Below are 22,967 nucleotides of genomic sequence, written 5' to 3'. Positions count from 1 at the left end.
TTTACAGGTCCTATTCTGATCCTGCCTGCCTTGTGGTTTGTGTGAAAGATGAACTGAGAATATCCCTGTAAAGCCCTGAGCATATAGGAAGCACGCGGTACAAAGCCACTCTCGTCGTCACTTCTTTGAAAAGAAGGCACAAGAGAATTTCCATCGAAGGACAGTGGGGTGAACACGTGCACTGAGTGTGCCTTCCTCCCCCACACCTCACGAAAATGACAGGGAAGGGATTTTTCAAAAACACATGAACCAGTTCAAATGAACTGTAGAGGAGGGAAAAGCAACGCAGTCTTGGGAGCCAGAAAACAGGACGAGTGAGGACAGCCCCAAGAAAGAAGCTGGCGGTGGGGACTGCTGAGAAGCAACCCCATTTCCTCACTGACTCCCCTGCCCCAGCCCAAACCTCAGGAATTGGCCACACCAGGGGCCTCTGGAAGAGGGGGTGCAGGAGGACAAAAAAAAACAAGGATTTGTCAAAAGTCTGTTTGAGAAGCTGCTAGATACTCCCCACACCTTCGACACCCCCTGCAGCCAAGTGACTGCCCTTCCCACAGCCCCCAGGAGGAGGCAGATTTAGTCTCTGGAGAGGGTTAAATAGAGAGCCTCTGTCCTGCGGGGGCGAAGTGGGGGGTGTCACAGGGACCATATCAAAAGGAGGCGCATAATGGGCAAGTTCCATCCACAGTTTGAAACCCTTGACCTCTTTTCAACTAGACCCTCAAAATGATGGTGCAAAGACAGATCTTTACCCTCCAGGCAGAAGACCGCACAAGTCTTCTCTGAAGAATCCGGTCAACCCAAGAAAAAAAGACTGAAATATATGTCAGAAGTTGCCCCAATGGAATGGCCCAGCTCCATCATAAGATATTCAAGTTCACCAGCAGCCAGCTCCTCCTGCAAGCATGGAGCCTCCATACCCCCCGTGTGGGGCCCATGGACACAGCCAAGGATCGCCAGACATCTGAAGAAAGCCACTCATGTGACAGGCAGAAGTCACAACAAACCGATAGGAAAATATGCATCTTGGAGGAAACAGAGAAAACGCATACGAGTAGAGAAGTATCCTCCAAGGAAAAGGACATCGTATCACACAGGAAAAGAGTGCTATCAGAAAGAAGTGTTCAGAAAACAACACAGAGTTCCTAGCAATTAAAAATTATGGTAACAGGAATTAAAACTCCGTGGAAGGGTTGTAAGATAACAGTGAGCTAATTGCCCGGAAAACAGAGCATAAAAAAGATAAATGTAGAAGAAGTGGAAATGACAGAACAGTCCTGGAGTTCCATTATGGAAAGAAGAAGACTTCTAGGAAAAACAGAAGGGAGAACACAAAGAGAAATAAGTGAACAAGGAAGGAATTCAAACATTTCCCAGAATTTAAGGACATGAGTTTACAGATTAAGAGGGTTCTCCAAGTCTCCAGCACAAGGAACAGGGACGGGTGAAAACGACCCGTGATGAATCCCATCACTATGAAAAGGAGGAGAACGTAGAGTCAAAAAGCCTCCAGTGAAGGAGAGCGAGAAAAAAACAACAACAGCAACAATAACAAAAAACTGGTCGTGTACAAAGGACTAAGAAGCAGACTGGCTTTTACGTTCTCAAAAATGCAGCTGAGGCTAGCAGGCAATGAAGAAGCAATGCCTTAAAAATTCTGAAAGAAACCTATTTCTTGCTGAAAAATTTAAACCCAGCGAAACTATCCTGAAATATTACAGAAGGGTCAAATCTTTCAGACATGCAAGGTCTCAGTTTTCCTCATGTTCATCCTTTCTTGAGAAGCTCTTAGAGAAGGGGCTCTATTTCAACAAGAGAATAAATCAAGGAAGAGGAAGACAGGGAAGGTAGGAAACCAGGAATCCCCCTTGAGGGCATTGAAGGGAATTCCAAAGACGATAAGCAGATCCCAGATGTCAGCTCCCAGACACAGGGTGCACGCAGGGCAGGTCAGAAGGCTCCAGCAGCAATCACCTTCAAGGAGAGGATCCCCAACCCATACGTGGACATATTAAAAGGAGAGTCACACATTTAGAAGGAGAATTGGGGATAGAGTTAGTAAGTACGTAGAAAAGCAAGTTGGAAAAAAAAAAAAAAGGCAATTCCTAACTCTGTGGCAAAGAATTAAGTTGTACAGGAAACATGATCACGAAAAAGTGCAGAGCTCAGCTGTGAACAGCATTTATACAGTTATTATAATGTAAACTCAGAATACAGACTTCATCAAAGTTAATATAAAACTACGTTGGGAGTCTATGAGATGGGTGTGTGTGTGTGTGTGTGTGTGTGTGTGTGTGTGTGTGTGTGTGTTGGGAGGAGGCCGGAAGGGCAAAGCAAAGGGGTGAGCTAAATCCTCATCTTCCACGAAGAAAAGTCAATACTTAATGCCTAAGACTGAGAAAAAAATGAAGATAGCAGCAATGGAATCAAGTTTTTTTAGAGATGATGGAGGTCAATACTAAAAAGTCAGTTACAAGAGTTGATACTGGTTATCTCTAGAGAAGTGGAAATTAGAGAAGCAACAAAGGAGGGTTATTTTTCCCAACAAGCCTTGAGGAATTACTTGACTCTAAACCATCTTCATGCATATAAACCTTAAATAAAAACCGAAAAAGGGAACAAGGAATCCTTTTAGGCACCGACGTGGAACACTCTAGCAAAGTGTATTACAGTGCATACAGAATGCTACCTTTGGAGGTAGGAAACAGGGATGTATGCACACACATGTGCAAAGGAAATCTCTAGAAAAATACCTAATAAACTAGAAACTATGGTTGTCTCTGGGGAGGGGATCTAGGGGTCTGATGCATGAGAGCTGAAGGGAGAATTTCCACCCTTTTACTTTGTACCATCTCTCCAAAAACACACACACAAAAGCAGGGGAAATTTCACAAGTAAACAAGATGTAATTTCCATGTTCATATAGGTGACACATTTTTAAATACCTACTTCCTCTCATCTCCTTCCCCCCTAAAGGGTTTGGTTTCCTTTTGGGAGGGGGTTGTCTGTGAACTTTGTCTTAGAAAGTCTCTCCCATATTCCCAACTCTTCTTAGGCAACAAAAGGCTGAGCCTGCAGCGCTGAGCTCCCCACCTAGCTCCCCACCCCCACCTTTAGACTGGCTCCTGCTGTCGTCACCACACCCATTCTCACCTCCACACTCAGGCTTTGCTATTCTCAGGGGGCATAACATCCCAGCTCCCCTCTCCCATCTTAGTAAACCATCCTTCAAGGCTTGGAAAGCCCCCACCCCTCTCAGACAACCTGCCCCAACCATCCTGACCCCTGTCAAGTTCTTTCCTTACACGACACTAATAGTTTCTCATGCATTCATCAACGACTATTAACTGAGCAACTACTACATGGCAGGTCCCAGGAAAGGCTCTGGAGAGACAGCGATGCACAGGCAGACGAGAATGATGTCTGTGGGCTTTACAGAGCTTACGGGTCCTTGGGAACTTCAGAGTCCATGTACCACATTTTAAATGTTTCATTCTATATTCAGTGAACGTGTTAATCCATCCCTCCCCAACGCCACCTCTTCACACTCCATCTTGTTCCACAAAGGACCGCAGGAGGAAACCACAGCCCCTGCTTCACCTCTCCAACAAGACAGAAAGCTCAGTGTGGATTCCAACAGAGCGAGTTTCCAGCCTGAGGTAGCAGCATTTCTCAACGGACTCACAAGCTGAGCCTGCACGTTCCTTCGCCAAAACCAACTTCCCACTTTATAGAGAAAAACAGTATTTTCCCAAGCTTACATTTTTCTCCATGATTTTTCTTTTTCTTTTTTTTTTTTTTTTTGAGATTTGTTTTCCATTGGAATCTATCATCACAAGTTTGCCAGAGAGCACCAGGTGATATCAAAACAAATGCATCGTAGCAGCTGTTAATTGCCATTCCAATGAAATAAAGACCTTATCATTTATGGACGCGTGTGTGCTCTTGGTTGCCATTTTCTCTTGGGGCTTTACAACGTGTCTACATTTCTAAGTAATTTTATGTTCACTATATAATTTTGTGTTAAAATGTTGGGCCTAAAAGGAATGAAATGTATGGGCTCAGGGGTCCTCATCATCGAGTGACCCACAGTTAGGAGGTCGTCCAGGAGCAAAAGATATCACAACGCAAAAATATTGTTCGAGGAATCGACCACTCAGGAATCAGACCCCACTGAAGCATCCTCCTCCACTGACTCAATGGCTTCACCGCGCGGATTATCCAGTGTCAACATCACCATCGTGATATAATCACAAAAAAAGAAACAGCTCTCCAAAATCCTCGATTTCCCTGAAGGGGAAGAGTATCAGTCCACGAGCGTGGAAAGGCCATGAAAAAGTCAGATCAATTCATGACTGGGTGTCAGAGAGTCATCAGGCATGAAGACACAACACACAACAGGGGGCTTAGAGAGACTGTGCCAAACACCAAGAAACACAAGAAGTAAACTGGTGACCGTGCCCAGCAAGTCGGTACAAATTATCTTCTTATGCCAGGCTGTACTAATCCAGCGTGATAGGAAGAACGTTATATTACGCTCTCACAGGATTTTGTCCAATAAAAATAAAAATTTAAAAAAGGCAAACAAAAAAACCTGTAATTAATTTTATACTCAATCTAATAATTAGCATCTAATTGCATGTGAGATAAAATAAACCTATGTCCATAATTTGCGATGTCGTTTTTCAAGCCCAGTCAAAACCTTTTTTTTTCCTCCCTTACTATTGATAGTAAAACTTTAGTCCCTGTTTTAAGTGATTTTTTTTTCTGGAACCAGTTATTTTCAGATCATCAAAACCTCCTTCATTTCATGCCATCAGCTCAGCATATGAAAGGTTGCATACAGAATTATAGGTAAGTTCTCTTTTGCTTATGTACATTTTTTCTCTAGAATGAATATATACTAAAGCTTTTCAAAAGTGGCACATAAATATTTTAAGAGTATTGTGGCCACTCCCCCACTTCTCCTGTGCTCATGGAATTTTATTTCATTCTGGTATTTAGATAAAATGTGCTTTGTGGGAGCTCCCTCAGCTCCAGGAATAGTCCAAACCAATCGTGAAAATCCCAGTCACCTCTGCCAGTGGTTGGTTTACAGGCGGACATGTGACCAAGTTTTAGCCTATGAGACATAAGGGGATGTCTGCTGAAGAGTTTCTGGAAAAGGCTTTCCTCCCTAATGTGTGCGTGTGTGTGTGTGTGTGTGTGTGTGTGTGTGTGAGTGAGAGAGAGAGAGAGGAAAAGAAATTAACCCTCCACTTCTTTCATACGTGTGAATATTATCACGTGAGGATGTGATGTCTGGAGCTATGGCTGCCATCTTGAGACCGTAAGGAAGCAGCCAAGAAAATTCCAAAGACATCTGTTTTTGACCTGCTGAATTAACTAACCCTGAAATCATCGACCTTCAGACTTATTGTTATGTGAGGTAATAAATTCCCGTAATTTAAGCCACTTTAATTGGTTGCTGTGTTCCTTGCAACCCAAAGCCCTCTGAATGATACACTGTCACTTTGAGATGTTCAGCTTCCCAAAGAGACGTGTGAACCACCATTTTCTAGTTTTCTATCAAGGGAGACCACAAAGGATTTTTTCTTTTTTTTTGGTCTTTGGAGGTAATGGTAATCCTGTGTCTTCAGTGGTCCAAGATGGCTCATACTTGTGGGGTTTGGCTAACTCTGTCAGTAACTTGGGCTACTTCTGCCTGAGCCCCTTACCTTGGAGGGTATCTCCTAGGCACACTTGGATCGCTGCCCTCAAGAGTTTCCAGAACCAAGCTCTTCTTAATTCCCAACTCAGAACTCAGGGTCCCAGGGTTGCAAAATCAAACACAGGGGCCAGGCAGTTAACACAAACCAACACACCAGGCCAGGGGAAAACTGGGACCTGTGGAACTCACACCCCCTCCAAAGGAGTGGCTGACATGGAAGAACACGGGACCTGTGTTGCCAGGTGTTCCAGTCTTTTCAAAACAACCTAGCCATCTGGATTTTTTAGGTACAATTTCCAAATTTTTAAAAATTGGTTACTAATTCAAAGGTCCTTGAAACTCCAAGTGGATCAAAGCAAACTTATCTAAGCGCTAGAGCCAGCCTACCAGCTGCCAGTTTTCAATTGCTGGACTATTCACACTTAACAATCTCGTAACATTTGTGCACAGCTTCAAAATTGCCAAAGCCCTATTCTGTTGCCCTTTACCAAGGACAAGGACAGACGAATTCCTGTATCTCAAACCCAGAACCACTGATAGGAAAAGAAAATCTTCTCACCACTCCCCAGAGATGGATGATATGAGGGTGGGTGCACCTAAAACACTTAATGCAGAAAGCAAAGGATCAACTCTGCTGAGGCCAAAGGATCTGCTGAAATGGGACCAAGGGAGTCGAACAGGAAAAGCTGACAATTTAGAGGTGCCCCAGTTTCTTTTTCTTACCTAACTGCATTGGCTAGGACTTCTAGTACAATACTGAATCGGGCTGTGAGAGTACACACCCTTACCTTGTTTCTCATCTTACGGGGAAAGCACTGACTTTCACTGTTAAGTATGGTGTTAGATGTAGGTTTTTGTAGATGTCTTTTCTCAGGTTGATGACGTTCCCTTCTGTTCCTAGTTTGCTGAGAGTTTTGATCACGAACAGATAGTCAATTTTGTCAAACACTTTCTGTGAATCAATTGCTATGGTCATGTGTTTTTTTTCTTCTTTACACTGGTCTATTGATTGATTTTTGAATATTGAACCAGCCTTGCATTCCTGGGACAAGTCCCCCTTGGTCATGGCCTGGGTTTCCAGACACTTTCAGAGACTCAGTTGCCCCTTTTGTAAAGTGCAGGTGGTAACACCAACCCTACCTCACAGAACTATGCGGAAGATTAAAACACAGTGAGTGTGTGTGTGTGTTGAAGGGGTTGTGTGCCTGACCCGAAGTCCTATGCATAAAGAGGCTGAGAAGAAGCCATACAATAACAAACCTGTATTATTTTTCAAGCTTTTGCCATACCAGGCACTACATGAAACATGGGAAGTACTCTAATTCCATGTACCCTAAACTGTGGTGAGGTGATTTTAATTTTTATTCTAATAGCTATATATTCTAATAGCTATATATTCTCAGATTAATAATTTTTATTCTAATAGCTATATATTCTTTTCAATGTACATTAGAAAAAATACAGAGCTGTCATGTCCAATATCTGATTTCATGCATGATGACGATAATAGCTTACACCTAGTGAGTTATTACCAAGTATCAGGCGTTGTCTTAAGCACCTTATACACAATAGTTCATTCAGTCTTCACATCAACCGTAGGAGGTAGGGCACGGTAATTACAATCCTCTTTTACAAATGAGGACACAGAGGCACAGAGAGGTTAAGTAGCTTGCTCAAGGTCACACAGCTAGTGAGTAGCAGAGCAGAGATTTGAACACAGGCAGTCCTAGAATTCCTCCTCTTAACTAATATACTACTGTTTTTTACTTAGTCTGAAATAGATGACGGGGAGGGAGCTTATAAGAAAAATATTGTTAATATAAGGATGTAATTTATATGAAATTTAAGAACAGGCAAATGTAATCGATGGTGATAAAGTCAGAATAACAGTTATTCTGGGGGGTGTTGAGGTATTACTGTGAAGAAGCGTGAGGGAACTTTCTGGAAATATTTTACATCTTGGTCTGGGTGGTGATTATATGACTGTAGACATATAAAACTTATTTAAGGCTGGATACTTTAAATTTGTATACTTTACACACTCTAGTGTATGTTTTACCTCAATAAAGTTTAATAATAATAATACATAAATATGGAAGGAATGTGCAAAGGTCTTCAGTTGGGAAAAGCCTACATTATAGTTTTCACATGCTGCAAGATGGAGACTACCACTCCCTCTTAATAGATGAGGAAACTGAGGCTGGAGAGGTGAAGACATTTGCCCACCATCCCACAGGGAGTGAGAAACACTGGGTTGCAAATCCAGAGCTGCCTGGCTCAGCCCCAGGGCTGGTGCCACCCCCCTTCCCTTCCGAGGTGAGAGCTTTATACCATTTCCAGACAGCGGCCTGGCCTGGGCCTCAGGCCGCCAGAGGAACTGAGAGCTGGAGCTGGAGCAGGAGCCAGAGAGGGCCAATGCCCGTATTTGCCCAAGCTCTCTGCTCTCCCTCACCCTCCCGAGCTGCAAACACAGATGTTCAGCTGGCTTTTCCCTTTTTCAGTCACAGCCCGCCTGTCGCCCAGAGCTGCCTGCCAAACTCCACATTCTTGGCGAGAACTATAGGCAGGCAGGACCAGAGGGGCCTGGGCAGAGCCAGCAGGCTCCAGAGGTGGCCCTGAGCCCCTTGCGGGGCTCCCCAGGGCGCTCCCCAGATGGAGAAGCCCTGGCCAGGCCTCCCGTGCACCCCCGGCTGCTCACCTTGCAGCATGCTCCGGTAGGCCGTGTCGGCGATGGCGTAGATGTGGGGTGGCATCTCGTGCCTCTTCTTGCCCTTGTACATCTCGACGATCTTCTCCGAGTAGATGGGCAGCTGCTTGTAAGGATTGATCACCACACAGAAGAGGCCAGAGTATGTCTGCCGAATAGAGAACCCAAGCTTACTTCCAGAACATGGCAGGGAGGAGAGCCCGGCCATCCCACCCAGGGGATCCAGGCACCGTAACCCCCACCCCGGCCTGCATTCATGGAGCACTGCTGTGTCCATTTTCTTGCTCCAGCCTCACTGTAGCACTATTACGTAGACGGATACACCCATAGTCCCAATTTAGAGATGGGAAAACTGAGGCTCAGAGTCCTAGTGGGAACCCCTTGGCATTACTGATATGCCGGATACGGGGGAAGAAAGGCAAGGGGCAGGACTGGATTTCTAGGCCACCTATGTTCTATTTTATAACTGTGTGTTTTTAAACAGTTCTGGGTTCAGATCTCAGCTCCACTTCAACCTGCTGTCACTCCACCTCCCCAAGCCTCACGGGCTTAATTAAATACCAGCTACCATTTATTGAGCGCTTACTATGTGCTGGCCATGGAGCTAAGAGCTTCACAGGCATCTTCTTATTTAATCTTTAGGTCTATCCTGTGACAGTGATACTGTGATCCCCCCCCCACTGCCCATTTGACAGATGAGGAAACTGAGGCTTGGTGAAGATGTCACCACGTCACACAGCTGGTGGGAAATTCGGAACCAGAAATCACAACTGTTTGCCCCAGAGCTCACACTCTTGACATTTACCAGGTACCCCTTTGTCTGTAAGATGGGGATAAACACAGCTGCCCTTAAAAAGGAACATACTGACACCTGCTCCAACATGGGTGAAGCTTGAAAATGTTATGCTGAGTGAAAGAAGCTAGGTGCAAAAGATCGCATATCGCATGATTCCATATATATGAAATGTCCACACGGATGGGCAAATCCATACAGACAGAAGACATCTCTGGTTTCCAGGGCTGAAGAGAGTGGGGAACGGGAAGTGACTGCTAATGGGTACCGAGTTTCCTTTTAGGGTTATAGAAATGCTCTGGAACTAGACAGAGGTAATAGCTGCACGACACTGTGAGTGTGTGAAACGACACTGAATTGTATCTTTTAAACCGCTTAAAACAGTGAATTTTTTGTCATATGGATTTTACCACAATTAAAAAAAATAGTTGTCCTGCCTTGTCAACTTCATAGGAGCAATCTGAAAATGATCCGAACAGGGCAAGGGGTGGGAAGGCACTTGGCAAAGCCCCCACACTGGGCACGTGAGTCACTCCTATTGTTATTACTGTTTCCTACTGTACATCAGAGTTTCCCATGGGTCACAGCTCAGGAGACGGGCTCCAACCTGTCCCCACAGGAACTGCTTTCCCCAAATGACAGTGTCAGTGCTGCCCAAGGCTCTGATAGCCACAAAGCATGTCTTCCCTCTGACTCCCCAAGAAGTGGCTAAAGAAAGAGGAGCAGATAGTCCATCTCTGAGTTGCACTCAGACCAAACACCAGAGGGGGTAAGCGACGTGACCGGTCACCAAACAAGACCCTGGCAGTACTGAGCCCAGCTCGGCCCACTCCCAGGTGTGAGCACCGACCACCAGGCTGACCAATGTATGCCCGTCCTACAGAAACAGAAACAATCGTTCGCTTGCTCGCTCATTCATTCATTCATTCATTCATTCATTCATTCATTCATTCATTCATTCATTCAGTCTGCATGTCCTAGACGCTGTGCAAGATGCTGGGATTTCAGTAGAAGACTGAATCACAAGGTCCTGTACTCGAAGGACTTTCTGTCACTTCTTCAGCTGATTGGAGAGCAGGAGGGCCCCTCCAGGGCTCAATCTGCTGAGGGACAATGGCATGTGATGGGCCAGGGAGGTGGGGTGGACCGTATCCTTCAAAAACACACAAGATGGGTGGGGAAGGAGGGAGTAATCTCCCAGGTTCTGACCATTCCCCTAAAAAGGGCAGGAATGACGTCAACATAAGGCCTATCTAAACATTCATCAGCCATTTATTGAGCACCTACTGCATACCAGGTCTAGGCTAGATGCTGGAGAGAAATAAATCAGCAACAGCCCCTGCCCTCAAAGAGTGCATAGAAAAGAAGCGGGATGGGGATGTTTAAAAATAACGTCGTAGAAACAATGATAGAGCCCAGGGGATTACAAGAGCAAAGAAGAGAGGGCCCTCACCCCCCGTTTGGGGGTCCTCAGGCAAACTTCCGGGGGAAGGTGCTCTCTGCACTGAGTCTTAACAGAAGACTCAGGGGGCAGCAGAGGCAGCAGAGCAAAGTCAGAGGCAAAAAAACTAGGGATGGGGTGTCTGTGCAGGTGAACTGCAAGCAGTTTGCTGCTGCTGGTGCCTAAAGGACAAGAAAAGTGCAAAGTGATGGTGAGGGGGCAGGACCCACACCCAGCTGGATGGGGTCACTGTCTGCCTGGAGCCCTTCCAGACCATCCTGCAAACACCAGCCACAAGAGTCCCGAGGGCAGGGAGCCCCTTTTTCAGTCCCAGCACGCAGTAGGTGCACTCTGAATGCTTGCTAAATGAATGCCTGAGGGGTAAGTGACCAGGGCCTTGCATTAGGCCAGCACACAGTAGGTGCTCAGTACCCGCTTGTTCAGAGGGTGGCATAGTTGCTCCAGGGCAGGGGCTGTGTGTCCTGGTCCTCAGCATGGGGCCTCCCGTGCCCAATAAATAATCGGTCAACCAAGCCTCTGGTCGTCCCAGGGACACACCCACTGCCAACTGCCATGCCCTTTTTAGAATGTGGGTGTCATTTATAGTCCAAACCACACATCTCCCCCAAGCCTCTGACTTGGATGCAGTAAAGGACAGTGGTTAAGGGTACAGAATTGAGTATCAGGGACTTGGGATTAAACCCTCATTCTGCTACTTCCTAGCTGTGTGACTCTGGGCAAGTCTCTTAACCTCTCTGAGTCTCAGCCTCATCTACAAAATGGGGGCCCTTTTTGCAAACTTATAGCAGCTCCTTCATAAGTTTGCTATAACTTATGAAGCGAACGCTTGTGAAGCATCTAGCACAATGCCTGGTATATAGCAGGTGCTCAAAAACGTTAGTTGACTACACATACTATGCTCTCTTTGTTTCACGATGACAGAAACCTTGCCACCTTGGAACCTTCACATGTGCTACGCCCTCTACCTGGATCGCTCCCCCCGCCAGTTTCCTAGAACCATTTCCATCTCCTCTTTCAGGGCCCAGCCTAAATGTCACCTCCTGGACAATGAGCTACACACCCTCTTATCTCCAGCACGCAGCACAGGGTCAGAGGCATGGCAGACACTCAGTAAATATTTGCTGAAAAAAGGGAATAAAAGAAAAGAAAGGAACGCATGGCCCTCTCCACTCCATCACCCGCTTCTGAAGGAGAAACATTACTTCCCTCCTGTTTGCTAGGACACCTCCTGGGGCTATGCACACAGCAAGCACTTAATCCATGCTTCCAAGCAGATCTGAATCTCTGTTCATTCCAGCAAACCCTTCCAGGTACAACCATCCGAGAGGGAGGACCCGGCAGACAGCAGCAGCACAGCCCACGCCGGGCAGCTGGGCTTCAGAATCTGGAGCTTCCATCTCTGTTGTTCAACCTTGGTTAACTTCGCCAGAGCCAGCCCACGGGTAGTTGTTGGCTGTGTTTCTGCCTCCCCGTCCCCAACAGCCCCTTCTCCAGCTGGTGAAGTTCAAAGATTTCAACACCCCCCACTCCCTTATCCCAGCCGGCATCTCAGGGCCCCGTGCCACCAGGTCCCAGCCACAGGCCCAGGGTTTCCCTGTCTCTCGTGACCGTATTAGGAAGCGACTCCAGTTTCTCCGACACTTTATATGGTCAGCCGCGAGCTCCCGCAGCATCTCCGACAGAAACGAGTAACAGAGGGGGGGAAGGTGGAAGGGACGCAAGCTTTAAATCACACCCGCCTGAGTGAGACCCCAGCACTGCCCTCTCACTCAGTGTGACTTGGCAATAAGTGGCCAAACCCAAGCCAACCTCCACTATCTACGAAACAGTGGATAACTGTACCTTCTTTACCAAGCTGCAGTGCAGTGTCACCACTGTCTGACCACCTAGAGACACAGTCCACCAAGAATGTCCTTTCCTGCAGCCTTGAGATTTGAACGGCAGAAAGGAATAGAAACAACCTCAATGTCCATCAATGGGGGACCAGCTCAATAATGACAGCATGCTGCTATTAAAAAAGAAATACATAGACAAGCTCATACGTTTACAGATACCAAGATACATATATTTGCCTCTATGTAAACTATCACTGGAAAGCTACACTAAAAACTGGCGGCCACAGTTTTTCTAAGGAGGGCAAACGGAAGGCGACGAATGGGGGTGAAAGGAAAAGTTCTAAATACCTTTAAATACTATTTTATTTAATATTTGCATATAGTACCTATTCAAAAAATGTTTTAAGTCTGACTAGATAGGTACAAACAGACACAGAAATAGCCACAAGACGTTAAGTGAAAAAGCAAACTGCAAAGCATACGTGGGGTGATTTTTTTTTGGGGTGAAGGGGGGTTACATTTGTTATATGAATACATATGCACACATGATCCTGTTAACCATATGTACTTCCACTGGACTGGGACTCTTTAAAGAGGGGGGACCCTGGCTTTGTATGATGTCTCTTATTTTTAAATATTCTCTTACAGTCTTTGCACGGATAGCCTTGTTATCGGGGAGGTTTTTTGAAGCAATAATGACTTAAAAGATATAGACAGCGGGTTCAGAGGGCTCCACAAAGGGCAGCATCCAGTTACTACCTTCTTCCCACCCCCCAGGACCCTCTGGCACCCAGGGGGTCTCTGCTCCCAGCGTCCCTGGGCAGACACTCCTTCCAGAGAAGGCTAAGGTCGCTGGGCGCAGTATCTAAAATGAAAACACTGTCACCTCCTGGAGTTTGGATGGAAGGCTTCTCCTTATCCTCTGATCTTCCCAGAACAGTGCGGTCAAAGCCAAGAAAATGGCCTTTTGGGTTCACGGGTGGGGAATTTGGGCTCGGAGGCCCAACAAACAGGAAGGTATATCCCCCTTTGCCCTGGGTCATGTTCCCAATCCCAGTGCAGGGTGGAGGTTTCCACTGTCTACAGGGACCAAGCAGGTAAGATATGAGTGAAGTGGGCCAGGTGTGAGGAAAAGAAAAGATAGCCACAGTGATCTACGGCCACCAACACTGGGCCCCAGCGGTTACAAGCACTGGCTGCAGGGCCAGCCTTCCTGGGTTTACGACCCAGCTCTTTCTCATCAATTAACTTTCCTAAGTCCTAGTTTCTTTATCTGCAAAAAAGGAGCTAAATAATAGTATACCTCTCTTACATTAAAAAAAAAAAAGGTAATAAAAATATACTAGGATAAACTCTTAACTAGTAAATTTTAAATGAATAGTAGCTGATGATTGTCCTGGGGAGGGTGAGGGGGGTGGGAAATAACAAGGCTCCCTTGAGAGTCTAATGAAAGCTAAGAGCCTCCACCCAGAAAAAATGCACAAACCTTTCCTTAAATCTCAGGAGACTGACCGACTCCCTAGCACCCATTCACAGGTGCTGGGTTTAGAATTCCAGGTTTTAGAAAAAACTTGGTTAAGAGGTAGATCGTGGTAAGTGTTCTCCTGGCACCGTGCTGTACAGCAGATCACCAAGAGTTTACTCATCTCACTTAATGAATTTTATGCCCGTGATGAGCATCTCCCCATTTTCCGCTCTGCCAGCCCCTGGCAACCACCACTAGATTCCTCACAGAAGTGGAATCATACAATATGTATCCTTCTGTCTGACCCATTTCACTCAGCATCAATGTCCTCCAGGTTCACGCGTGATGTCACAAATAGCAGGATTTCCGTCTTTTTTAAAGCTGAATAATATTCCACTGTCTGGCTATCCCACCCTTCTGTCATTTTAGAATCTATGTCAGATATTTGTATCTATGCCATATATTTGCATCAGGTGTGTCTTATTATCCTCCCCTTAATAATAAAGCAGCCTCCGGGCAAGGACTGGGCCCGGGGACCCCTCAGCACCCCACAGAGAGGAGAGCAGGAGACTGCACACACACTTGACCGTCGGACAGACCCGAGTCTGATGCCAGTCCCTCCCCAGGCAAGTCAGGTCACCTCTCTGCCCTGATCACCTCCATGTGTAGGGTGGGACGTAAGCGGCACTCTCACCAGTATTGTAAAGGATCAAACAGGCTGGGAAAGATTGGGGACAGGACCAGTACCGGCCAGGCCACACCTTCATTGAGCTCCCTCCACCTGAAATCTTTGCCCATCCCCTAGAACCCACGGCGACATGGTCATGAAAAACTCCAGGCAGAGAGAACCCCGCCAATGACAGCATCCAGAATAGCAAGGGGAGCCCTGGACCAGGAATCACAATGACAGTCACGTCCCACATGTGCCACGAACAATCTGTGGCAGTTAGAGCGAGTCACGGGACGTGGCTGAGCCCAGAACCTGCATCTCTATGCTGACGAGTCAGGACCCTCTGTCTCCTACAGACTCTGAAATCCAAGAGCACAAGATGTCTGCCGGGACCTCCTCAAAGGCACATCATTTGAGGTGAGCCTTGCAAAATGAAGGAGAACGTTCTCTTCATTGCCAAGGGCAAAGTCAGACATACCCAGCGGCCTTAGCGTCACGCTGCCACCCATCGGTTAACAAGGGCCGTGCTGTCTGTTATCAGCGCTGGCAGAGTAATTTGCTCTGCCCACCATCCCCACCCCACTTTCCTTCTTTATCTCCTCCATCATGGCCAACAGTTTCTAGTTAAGTGACTAAGTAGACCAGAAAGAATCAAGGAAGGAGTAGGCACGTGGTCACAGGGCTGAAAGGCTTTTCACCTAATTAGCCTGGAGAAGCACGGCAGGAATTTGAAGCTTTGATGCATTTTTAATCTGCTATCAGAAGATATTCTTGGTCTCGGGACCTTCATACGACTCTCATTTTTTCCGATTTTCATTTTGGGCTCAAACATCCCGTCAGAGGTCAGCAGGTGAGATTCATACACCGGCCTCCCTGGATGGAGATGACACATCTTAGATGGGAGACTTGGTCCCAAAGAGCCCAATTTTCCCTCCAGCTCCCTCGGAAACGTGGGTCCTGTACTGACAGCCCCAGGTTGATAATACTTGCAAAAAAGAAGTGCTTCAAACAAAAGGACTTTCCCTGATTAGTTAGGGAAATAAAGATGGCTTTTAGTACTCTGAGTTTGCTCGCCTGTAAAACGAGACAAGCATACTTATTCAGCGGATATTGTGCTAATTAAATGAAATAAAGTGTGGCAAGGTACAGAACCTGGATTAGAGGAGGCATTTATGGAATTATGAGTGGCTCCCCTGTTCTCCCCTAGCTCTTAAAAAAAGCCACTGAAACCCCCTCTGAACTATGCATTGGAAGAATGGACAGCCGATGATGGCACATCCAAGGGACAGATTACATAGTCCTTAAAAGGGTATTCTGTGGGGGGCGGTTATGACTGAGATACGGGAATGCTGAACACTGACGTGTACATGGAAAAGAGAGCGGGTTACTGACCTATGTGCACAGCCTTTAAATACGCAAACATGTACCATCCTCTCAAAGAAAGACACCAAGATCTTATCAGCTGTTATCTCTGGGGGAGGACGGATTTTTTTGTTTGCTATGCTTTTCTAAAATTTCCAAATCTTCTGTAGTGAAGGCGTCTTCTATTCCTAATTAGGAAAAAACAACATCTGCAGGACATTTTTAGAGATGACAAAGGGCTTTTTGTGATTTTTCACATGGCAAAATGGAAAGGGCAGGACCACAGGGCATAACGAGGGAAGTGCCTGTTCCCACAAGTTTGCAAAGGAGCCAAGAACCTCCGACCGGTGATAACGGCCATGACAACACCAAAACCAATATCAACACCTAGCATTTTGAGGGCCTACCGTGTGCCAGGAGCTGTGCCAAGTCCTTTCTTTTTAGAGTAACCACTCTGTGAGGCTGGCGCTTTTCTTGTGTTCATGTAACAGAGAAGGAAACGCAACGCCAGAGAAATTAAGTAATGTGTCCAAGGAATTAGCATGACTTTTCTGAGAGGCAAGACACAGGCTGGGCCCACCAGCCTGGAATCACCAGGCTCCCATGTTCCTCTATATCGTGGAGGGTTGGTCCAACCCCACGAGGAATCTGTGCTTCCTGAGTCACACACCCCCCATCACCCCCATCACCTAGCCCAGGTTGTCCAACAGAACCTTCTGTGACGACGTCAACGTTCGACCCCTGTGCTATCCAATACAGCGGCCACTAGGCACAGGTGGCTGTTGGGCACTTGACGTGTGGCCAGTGCAACTGAAAAAATGAGTTTTCAAGTATTGATTTTTAACACATTCACATCTAAATTTAGCTAGCCACACGTGGCTGGTTGCTACCCTATCAGACAGTGTAGTTCTTGCCCCTCTGATCTGCACAGATGCAGAGGAGCTCAGGTCCAACCTGGGCATTCCCATTTTGTGACAGGGAAGGCCTCCACAGAACCTAGCCAGATCTTCCTGTCTCCCTCCCAGCTGGCTGCCAGGACGGACCAGCCTTCCCACGGAGGTTATGAGCTCCTTATTTCCAAGATTGAGAAGGAGAAAGGAACTAGTTCATGGAAAACTGTTGAGCATTTACCATGCACCTTGGCGCTTTGCATATGTGGCCACATGGAAACTTTGTAACCCCTTCACACAGAGAGGGTGATTATTCCCATTTTACAGATAGGAAAACTGAGGCTTCGGGAGGTGAGATAACCTGTTCAATGTCACAGAACTAGGAAGGGCAGGAACTGAAAGTTGACCCTGAGTCTAAATGATTTCTTTTCCCCATGCAACCTCCCTCAGTGACATCTTCAGCTTCCCAACCTGCACCCCGAACACATCTCTAAACCGCCCCCTTCCCTTAGGGGTATAGGAGGCCAGGAAGAAGGGGCCAGCTGTCCTCAGATACTCACGTAGATGAGTCCTGAGAAGTATCTCTCCCTCAGGTTGTGCAGCACTGAGGCTTCGTTGAGGCACGTGAGCTCTGCCATGTCTTCCACCTTGGAGAACTTGGGCGGGTTCATCTTCTGGATGTCATCTTTGCCAACTGTCACCTTCTTGCCATTCTCCACCAGCTCCACGATCACCTCATCCCCCTTCTCCTCCTTCACACTGGCCGCCTCGAAGCCCTGCTTCTCCGAAGGGATCCAGACCAACTTCTTGGCGACCCAGTCAGCCTGGGCCATGGGGCTGTTGATGAAGTTTTTGTCCACAAAGAGGAACTTCTCATCGTCACTGAGCTGGCCCTTCTGCGCCATGATGCCTGGTTGGTCCCCTGTGAGATAAGGCGACAGGGTTAGAATCGGGCCAGAACTGAGCACGAAAGACAGACGAAGCCCTCACCTCACCATGTCTGGGAGGGCAGTCGACAGAAACATTCCACAAAGTCCAAGGGGGTCCCCTGCAGGATTGTTTATGTTGTCAAAGAATGGAAACCACCCAAAGGCCCTTTAGAAAAGGCTCTGCATCACTGCCTATTAGCCATGACCAGGGCACTGGATAGGTAACACACTGAAGTACTCTCCGAGGGTTAGGAAGCGAAAGCATGTCTACAAGTGCTGACATAGGAAGATATCCAAATCTATTATTTGCTATAAAAATAAAAGGGGAGGGGGTCCTCAAATGGTTAAACATAGAGATATCATATGATCCAACAATTCCATTCCTAGGTATCTACCCAAGAGAAATAAAGCATACATCCACACCAAAAGTTGTATGGGAATGCTCGTAGAAGCATTCTTCAGAATAACCCGAAAGTGAAAGAATCCCAAATGTCCATCAGCAGAGGAATGGGTGAATAAAATGTGGTCTGTCTATACAATGGACTATTACTCAGCCATAAAAAGGAATAAAGTCCTGATACATACTGGAACATAGAGGAACTTTGAAACTATTATGTTAAGTGAAAGAATCCAGTCAGAAGAGGCCACACAGTGTGTGATTCCATTTACATAAAGTGCCCGGAATAAGCAAATCCATAGAGACAGAAAGTAGATTAGTGGTTGCCAGGGGCTGGGAAAACTAGATGGTGACACCTAAGGCATCCAGGGCTTATTTTGTTCTAGAATTTATTGTGGCCATGGATGTACAACCCCAGAAATATGCTGAAAGTCATGGAACTGTACAATTTAAATCGGAGCACTATATGGTATATGAATACTCTCTCACTAACGCGTCTTTTAAAAAATGAAATAAAAGCGGAGATTGCAAAACAGTAGGTATATCCCATTTTTATTTTAAAATATTTAGATTCTGTACAGGCAAAATAACTGAAAAAAAAATACCCTTATCAAATACACGTATGAGGAGATTTTTACTTTCTATTATATTTTTAATCGTTTTAATTGTGGTAAAATACACATAACACAAAATTTAGTATCTTAACCATTTTTAAGTGTATAGTTCAATGGTGGTAAGTACATTCATATTGTTGTGTAACCATCACCACCATCCATCTCCAGAACTCTTTTCAGCCTGTAAAATGGAAACTCTGTCCCTGTTAATCAATAACTCCCCACCCCCCTACCCCCAGCCCCTGGCAACCACCATTCTACTTTTTGTCTCTATAAATTTGACTATTTTAAGTATATAAGTGGAATCACACTGTATTTATTCTCTTGTGATTCGCTTATGTCACTCAGCATAATGAACTCAAGGTTCACTCATGCTGTCACAGTGTCAAACGGTCCCTCCTTTTTAAGGCTAATATTCCATTGTATGGACAGACCACGTTTTGTTTATCTATCCATCCGGAAGTATTCATTCATCCTTGATGGACACTTGGATAACTCTACATTTTCCCTATCGTGAATCTACTACTCTGAACAGGGGTGTACTTAATCTTACGCATTTTTATGATATTTGTATGTTTGTAATTTTTTGTTAAATTTCTGATCAACAAAACTAGCTATTTTTCACAAAGCTCTTCAAATAGCCAATACACATAAGAAAAAGATGTTCATTCTCACTAGTAAACGGAGAAATGCACGTTAAAGCATTGAGATACTGATTTCCACAAACCACTGAAAATACCCAGTGTAGCCAAGAATGTAGACGTCAGGTCTCTGCACACACCACCCTCAGGGTGGAAGAGCCTCAAAATCCATGCAGACCCTTTGACCTGCAATTGCATTTCTAGAAATTTTGCCTAAGGAAACAGATAAGAGCTAACAGATATCCAAGAATGTACACTGCACTGCCCTTGGAACAGCCAAACCTGCAAGCGATCTAAATTGCTTCAGTGAATGCCTTGGTAAATCGTAGGATACCCAGGCAACAGAATGCTGTAATCCCATGCAAATTCAAGATGTGGACTTTTATTTGTGCCACGCAAAGACTTCTTCCCTTTCGTTTCAACATAGGCATATTTACTAGAGTCCTTTCCACGCCATAAAATTCTCATTGTAAATGTACCATCCAATGATTTTTAGTAAACTTACAGATGGCACATCCATCGTTACGATACATTTTGTGACATTCCCCTCACTCCAAAAAGGGTTTCCTTCATGTTGACCGGTAGCCAATCACTCCATGTTCCCGGGACCTCCAACCCCTGGCAACCACTAATCTACTCTCTGTCTCCACAGTTGTCTTTTCTTGGACGTTTCACATCCACAGACAATACCACAGGTGACTGTCGGCCATACAAAGATACTTAGGATGTATTTCTAAGTTAAAAATATGTATGAAGGGAACACTCAGCAATAAAAACAAAGTACTCAACAAAATAGACGAATCTCAAAAGCACTGTGCTCAGTGAAAGAAACCAGACCCAAAAGACTACGTGCTCTACAGCCACATGGATATGGGTGTCTAGAAAGGGCAAAACTATGGTGACAGAAAGCAGATCACTAGTTGCCAGAGCTGGGAGAGGAAACTGACTGCCAAGAGTCACAAAGGAACTTCTGGGGAGATGAAAATGTTCTATGTCCTAATTATGATGGTGACCACATGACCGTGTGCATTTGTCAAAACTCACTGGGCTGCAGACTTAACACCAGTGAATTTAAAAAAAAAAAAAAATTGGTGAGTTTTAGTGTATGTAGATTATCCCTCCATAAAGCCAATTAAAATATTTATAACAGAATATTTCTTGTAATTTTACATGCATGCGTATGCATTTTTAAAAGTCTAGGGGTGGCCAGTTAGCTCAGTTGGTTAGAGCGCGGTGCTGGTAGCTCCAAGGTTCCCAGTTCGATTCCCACATGGGCCACTGTGAGTTGCGCCCTCCTTAAAAAAATAAAAATAATAAAAAATACATAAAAAAATTAAAGTCTAGAAAACTACATCCTAAAATATTAAACTATGGTTCTGTCTGGTCAAATATGGGGCAGTTTGAACGTCTGTAAGAAAAATACAAGAGTTGAAAGATGAGTATGTTTAAATCCATGAGCTCATAATGATTTAAAAAAATGTCACAGGCATCCTTGTAAGATGCTGGGGAACTAACCTATTATTTTTAAAACTGGTAAAAAAAAAAAAAAAAAAAAAAGAGAGGGGGCAAACCAAAACACTGATTCTGCCTGTTTTATAAAAATTGTCCCCCAAGGTCACTAAATAATTGACAAGGAAATGTCTGTCTTTATATGACATGTCAGGTCATTAAATGTCCTCTCAACATGAGGAGCCCATTGGTGACAGCTTCTCCACCCTGTTTTCTAGACATGTCGATAAGGTGGGTGCTGGGGCAACAGGTTCTTTACCGGCCTATCCAGTCGCCCGTTTTCAACCCTCTGACCCTACCTGCCCTGGTGACACTTGCTGCCACCCAGCTCCTCCAACCTGCTCCATCTCTCCTCCCCCACCCACTGCTGCCGTGCTCCAAAGAACTAAGGTGCAGGCTGAGTTAGGACGAACAGTCACTGGGACGTACTGTGTGGTTGATGCCCCTACTTCAATAGAAAACAATTCACAGCTCCTTTGAATTCACCAGGTAATCCCCATGCTTGGGCCCCAGATACCATGGAGACGGAGTAACCCCCATATCCCATGGCCATGGACCTGGGCAGCCAGTCCTGAAATGCACACTTTGCAGGGCAAACTCAGGGGAACACAGATGCTTCAACACCTACTTTTCACTTTCAAGGGTGAAAATAACAATAGTAAAAACCAACAACTGATTTGTTCAGAGGGGATGGTTATTTCTCCTGGGTGACCTGATCGAGAAGCTTATTTTTCAAAAAGATGGAGAAAGGAGCGAATCATTCCCGAAATCTGAATAATCACGTCTGTTATTTAAAAAAGTGAAATAAACAATTGTAGAGAACATACATTACTCTATGGTTAACAATCACATTTCCTGCATTTTAAAATTGTTATTGAATTTCTCTTGGGCCTTAATAAGCCCAACAGCATTCTCACCCCACTTTCACTCAGCTGGCTTTTTCTAACTGCGATGTTAGTGAGTTGCTGTGAAAGTCAAAAAAAAAAAAAAACCAGCAAAAAACTACAATTGAAAAATAAAAGGACACAGGAATTCCCACTGCTAGGAACCTTGTCTAATCTGGGATTCAAAAACACAAACAAGATCAAATGCAAAGAGTCAGTCTCTATCCAAAAAAGGAGACAGAGAAATTGGCTTGCTTCTCAGGGCTCTGATGCCTGTGGCAGTTACAACGTGTGACATCTGCTTTGGTCGAAAGAAGGAAAAGGGAAGAGGAACTTGGCTTGCTTCACCGTAGAATAGCATGGCACTTCCCAGTGTGGGCTCCTCGGATCCATCATCCCTTGAAGTATTTGGGGTCAGGGTAAGATGGGATTCAGGGAGGTTGACACACTTCAAAAACCAACACCAAAAAAAAAAAAAATCAACAACTGTTCAGTGGTCAAATCCATCTGCAAAGGACTTGATATTCCTTCCCACTCATCGAGAGGCAGAAAACGTATCAGGACATTCAAGGTCCTGGCGGGGTCCTGAAATCTGAAAGTTGTTTCACTCCTTTGAACCCAAGACTCCCCATCACAACATTTGGCCACAATCTCTTTGCCCACCAAACACTGACCAAGTCGCACAGATTTGCCCTTGAGAAAATCCAGTGAGCCTAACAAACTAATAATAGGACTATGAGTAATCATAGCTGTTAAATCTTACTGAGTGTCAGCTATTATCTCATTTAATCCCCTTAAAAACCCTATGAGAGGCATCACTACCTCTGGTTTACAGATGAGAAAACTGAGGCACAGAGAGGTTAAGTAATTTGCCCATCATGGCACAGCTAGTCATGGTGGAATCTAAATAAAGATACATTGTCAAAGTGATCTTCTCTGCATTGCCCACCTTGTTGGTAACAGGCAGAGAACTTGAGGACCGAAGCAAATACAGGCACGCATGGGGACACATCCTGGATCAAACCTGGTTTCACTGTTATAAGGACTTGCCTCAGTGTGAACCCAGAGCCGTGAGTTTTCCAAATTTGGGGTGGTAGACCAT

The 22,967-nt window shown here is 45.4% G+C and overlaps 1 protein-coding gene across 5 annotated transcripts in view; it reads right to left on the bottom strand.

Moving 5' to 3' along the window:
* Window positions 1-22,967, bottom strand: part of MYH11 (myosin heavy chain 11) — a 93,652-nt gene that overhangs the window by 63,828 nt on the left and 6,857 nt on the right. For all 5 annotated transcript variants that reach the window (XM_074322777.1, XM_074322774.1, XM_074322779.1 and 2 more), the window contains exons 2-3: window positions 17,452-17,813; window positions 8,406-8,562 (exon numbers count right to left, since the gene is read on the bottom strand). In XM_074322777.1, the coding sequence (XP_074178878.1) occupies window positions 8,406-8,562; window positions 17,452-17,796 (502 nt within the window). In that variant the 5' untranslated portion in view covers window positions 17,797-17,813. The remainder of the gene's footprint in view (window positions 1-8,405; window positions 8,563-17,451; window positions 17,814-22,967) is intronic.

This window comes from Rhinolophus sinicus, linkage group LG18 (genome assembly GCF_036562045.2).
Source record: "Rhinolophus sinicus isolate RSC01 linkage group LG18, ASM3656204v1, whole genome shotgun sequence".
Classification (NCBI taxonomy): Eukaryota; Metazoa; Chordata; class Mammalia; order Chiroptera; family Rhinolophidae; genus Rhinolophus; species Rhinolophus sinicus.
This window is presented reverse-complemented; position numbering and strand designations above follow the sequence as displayed.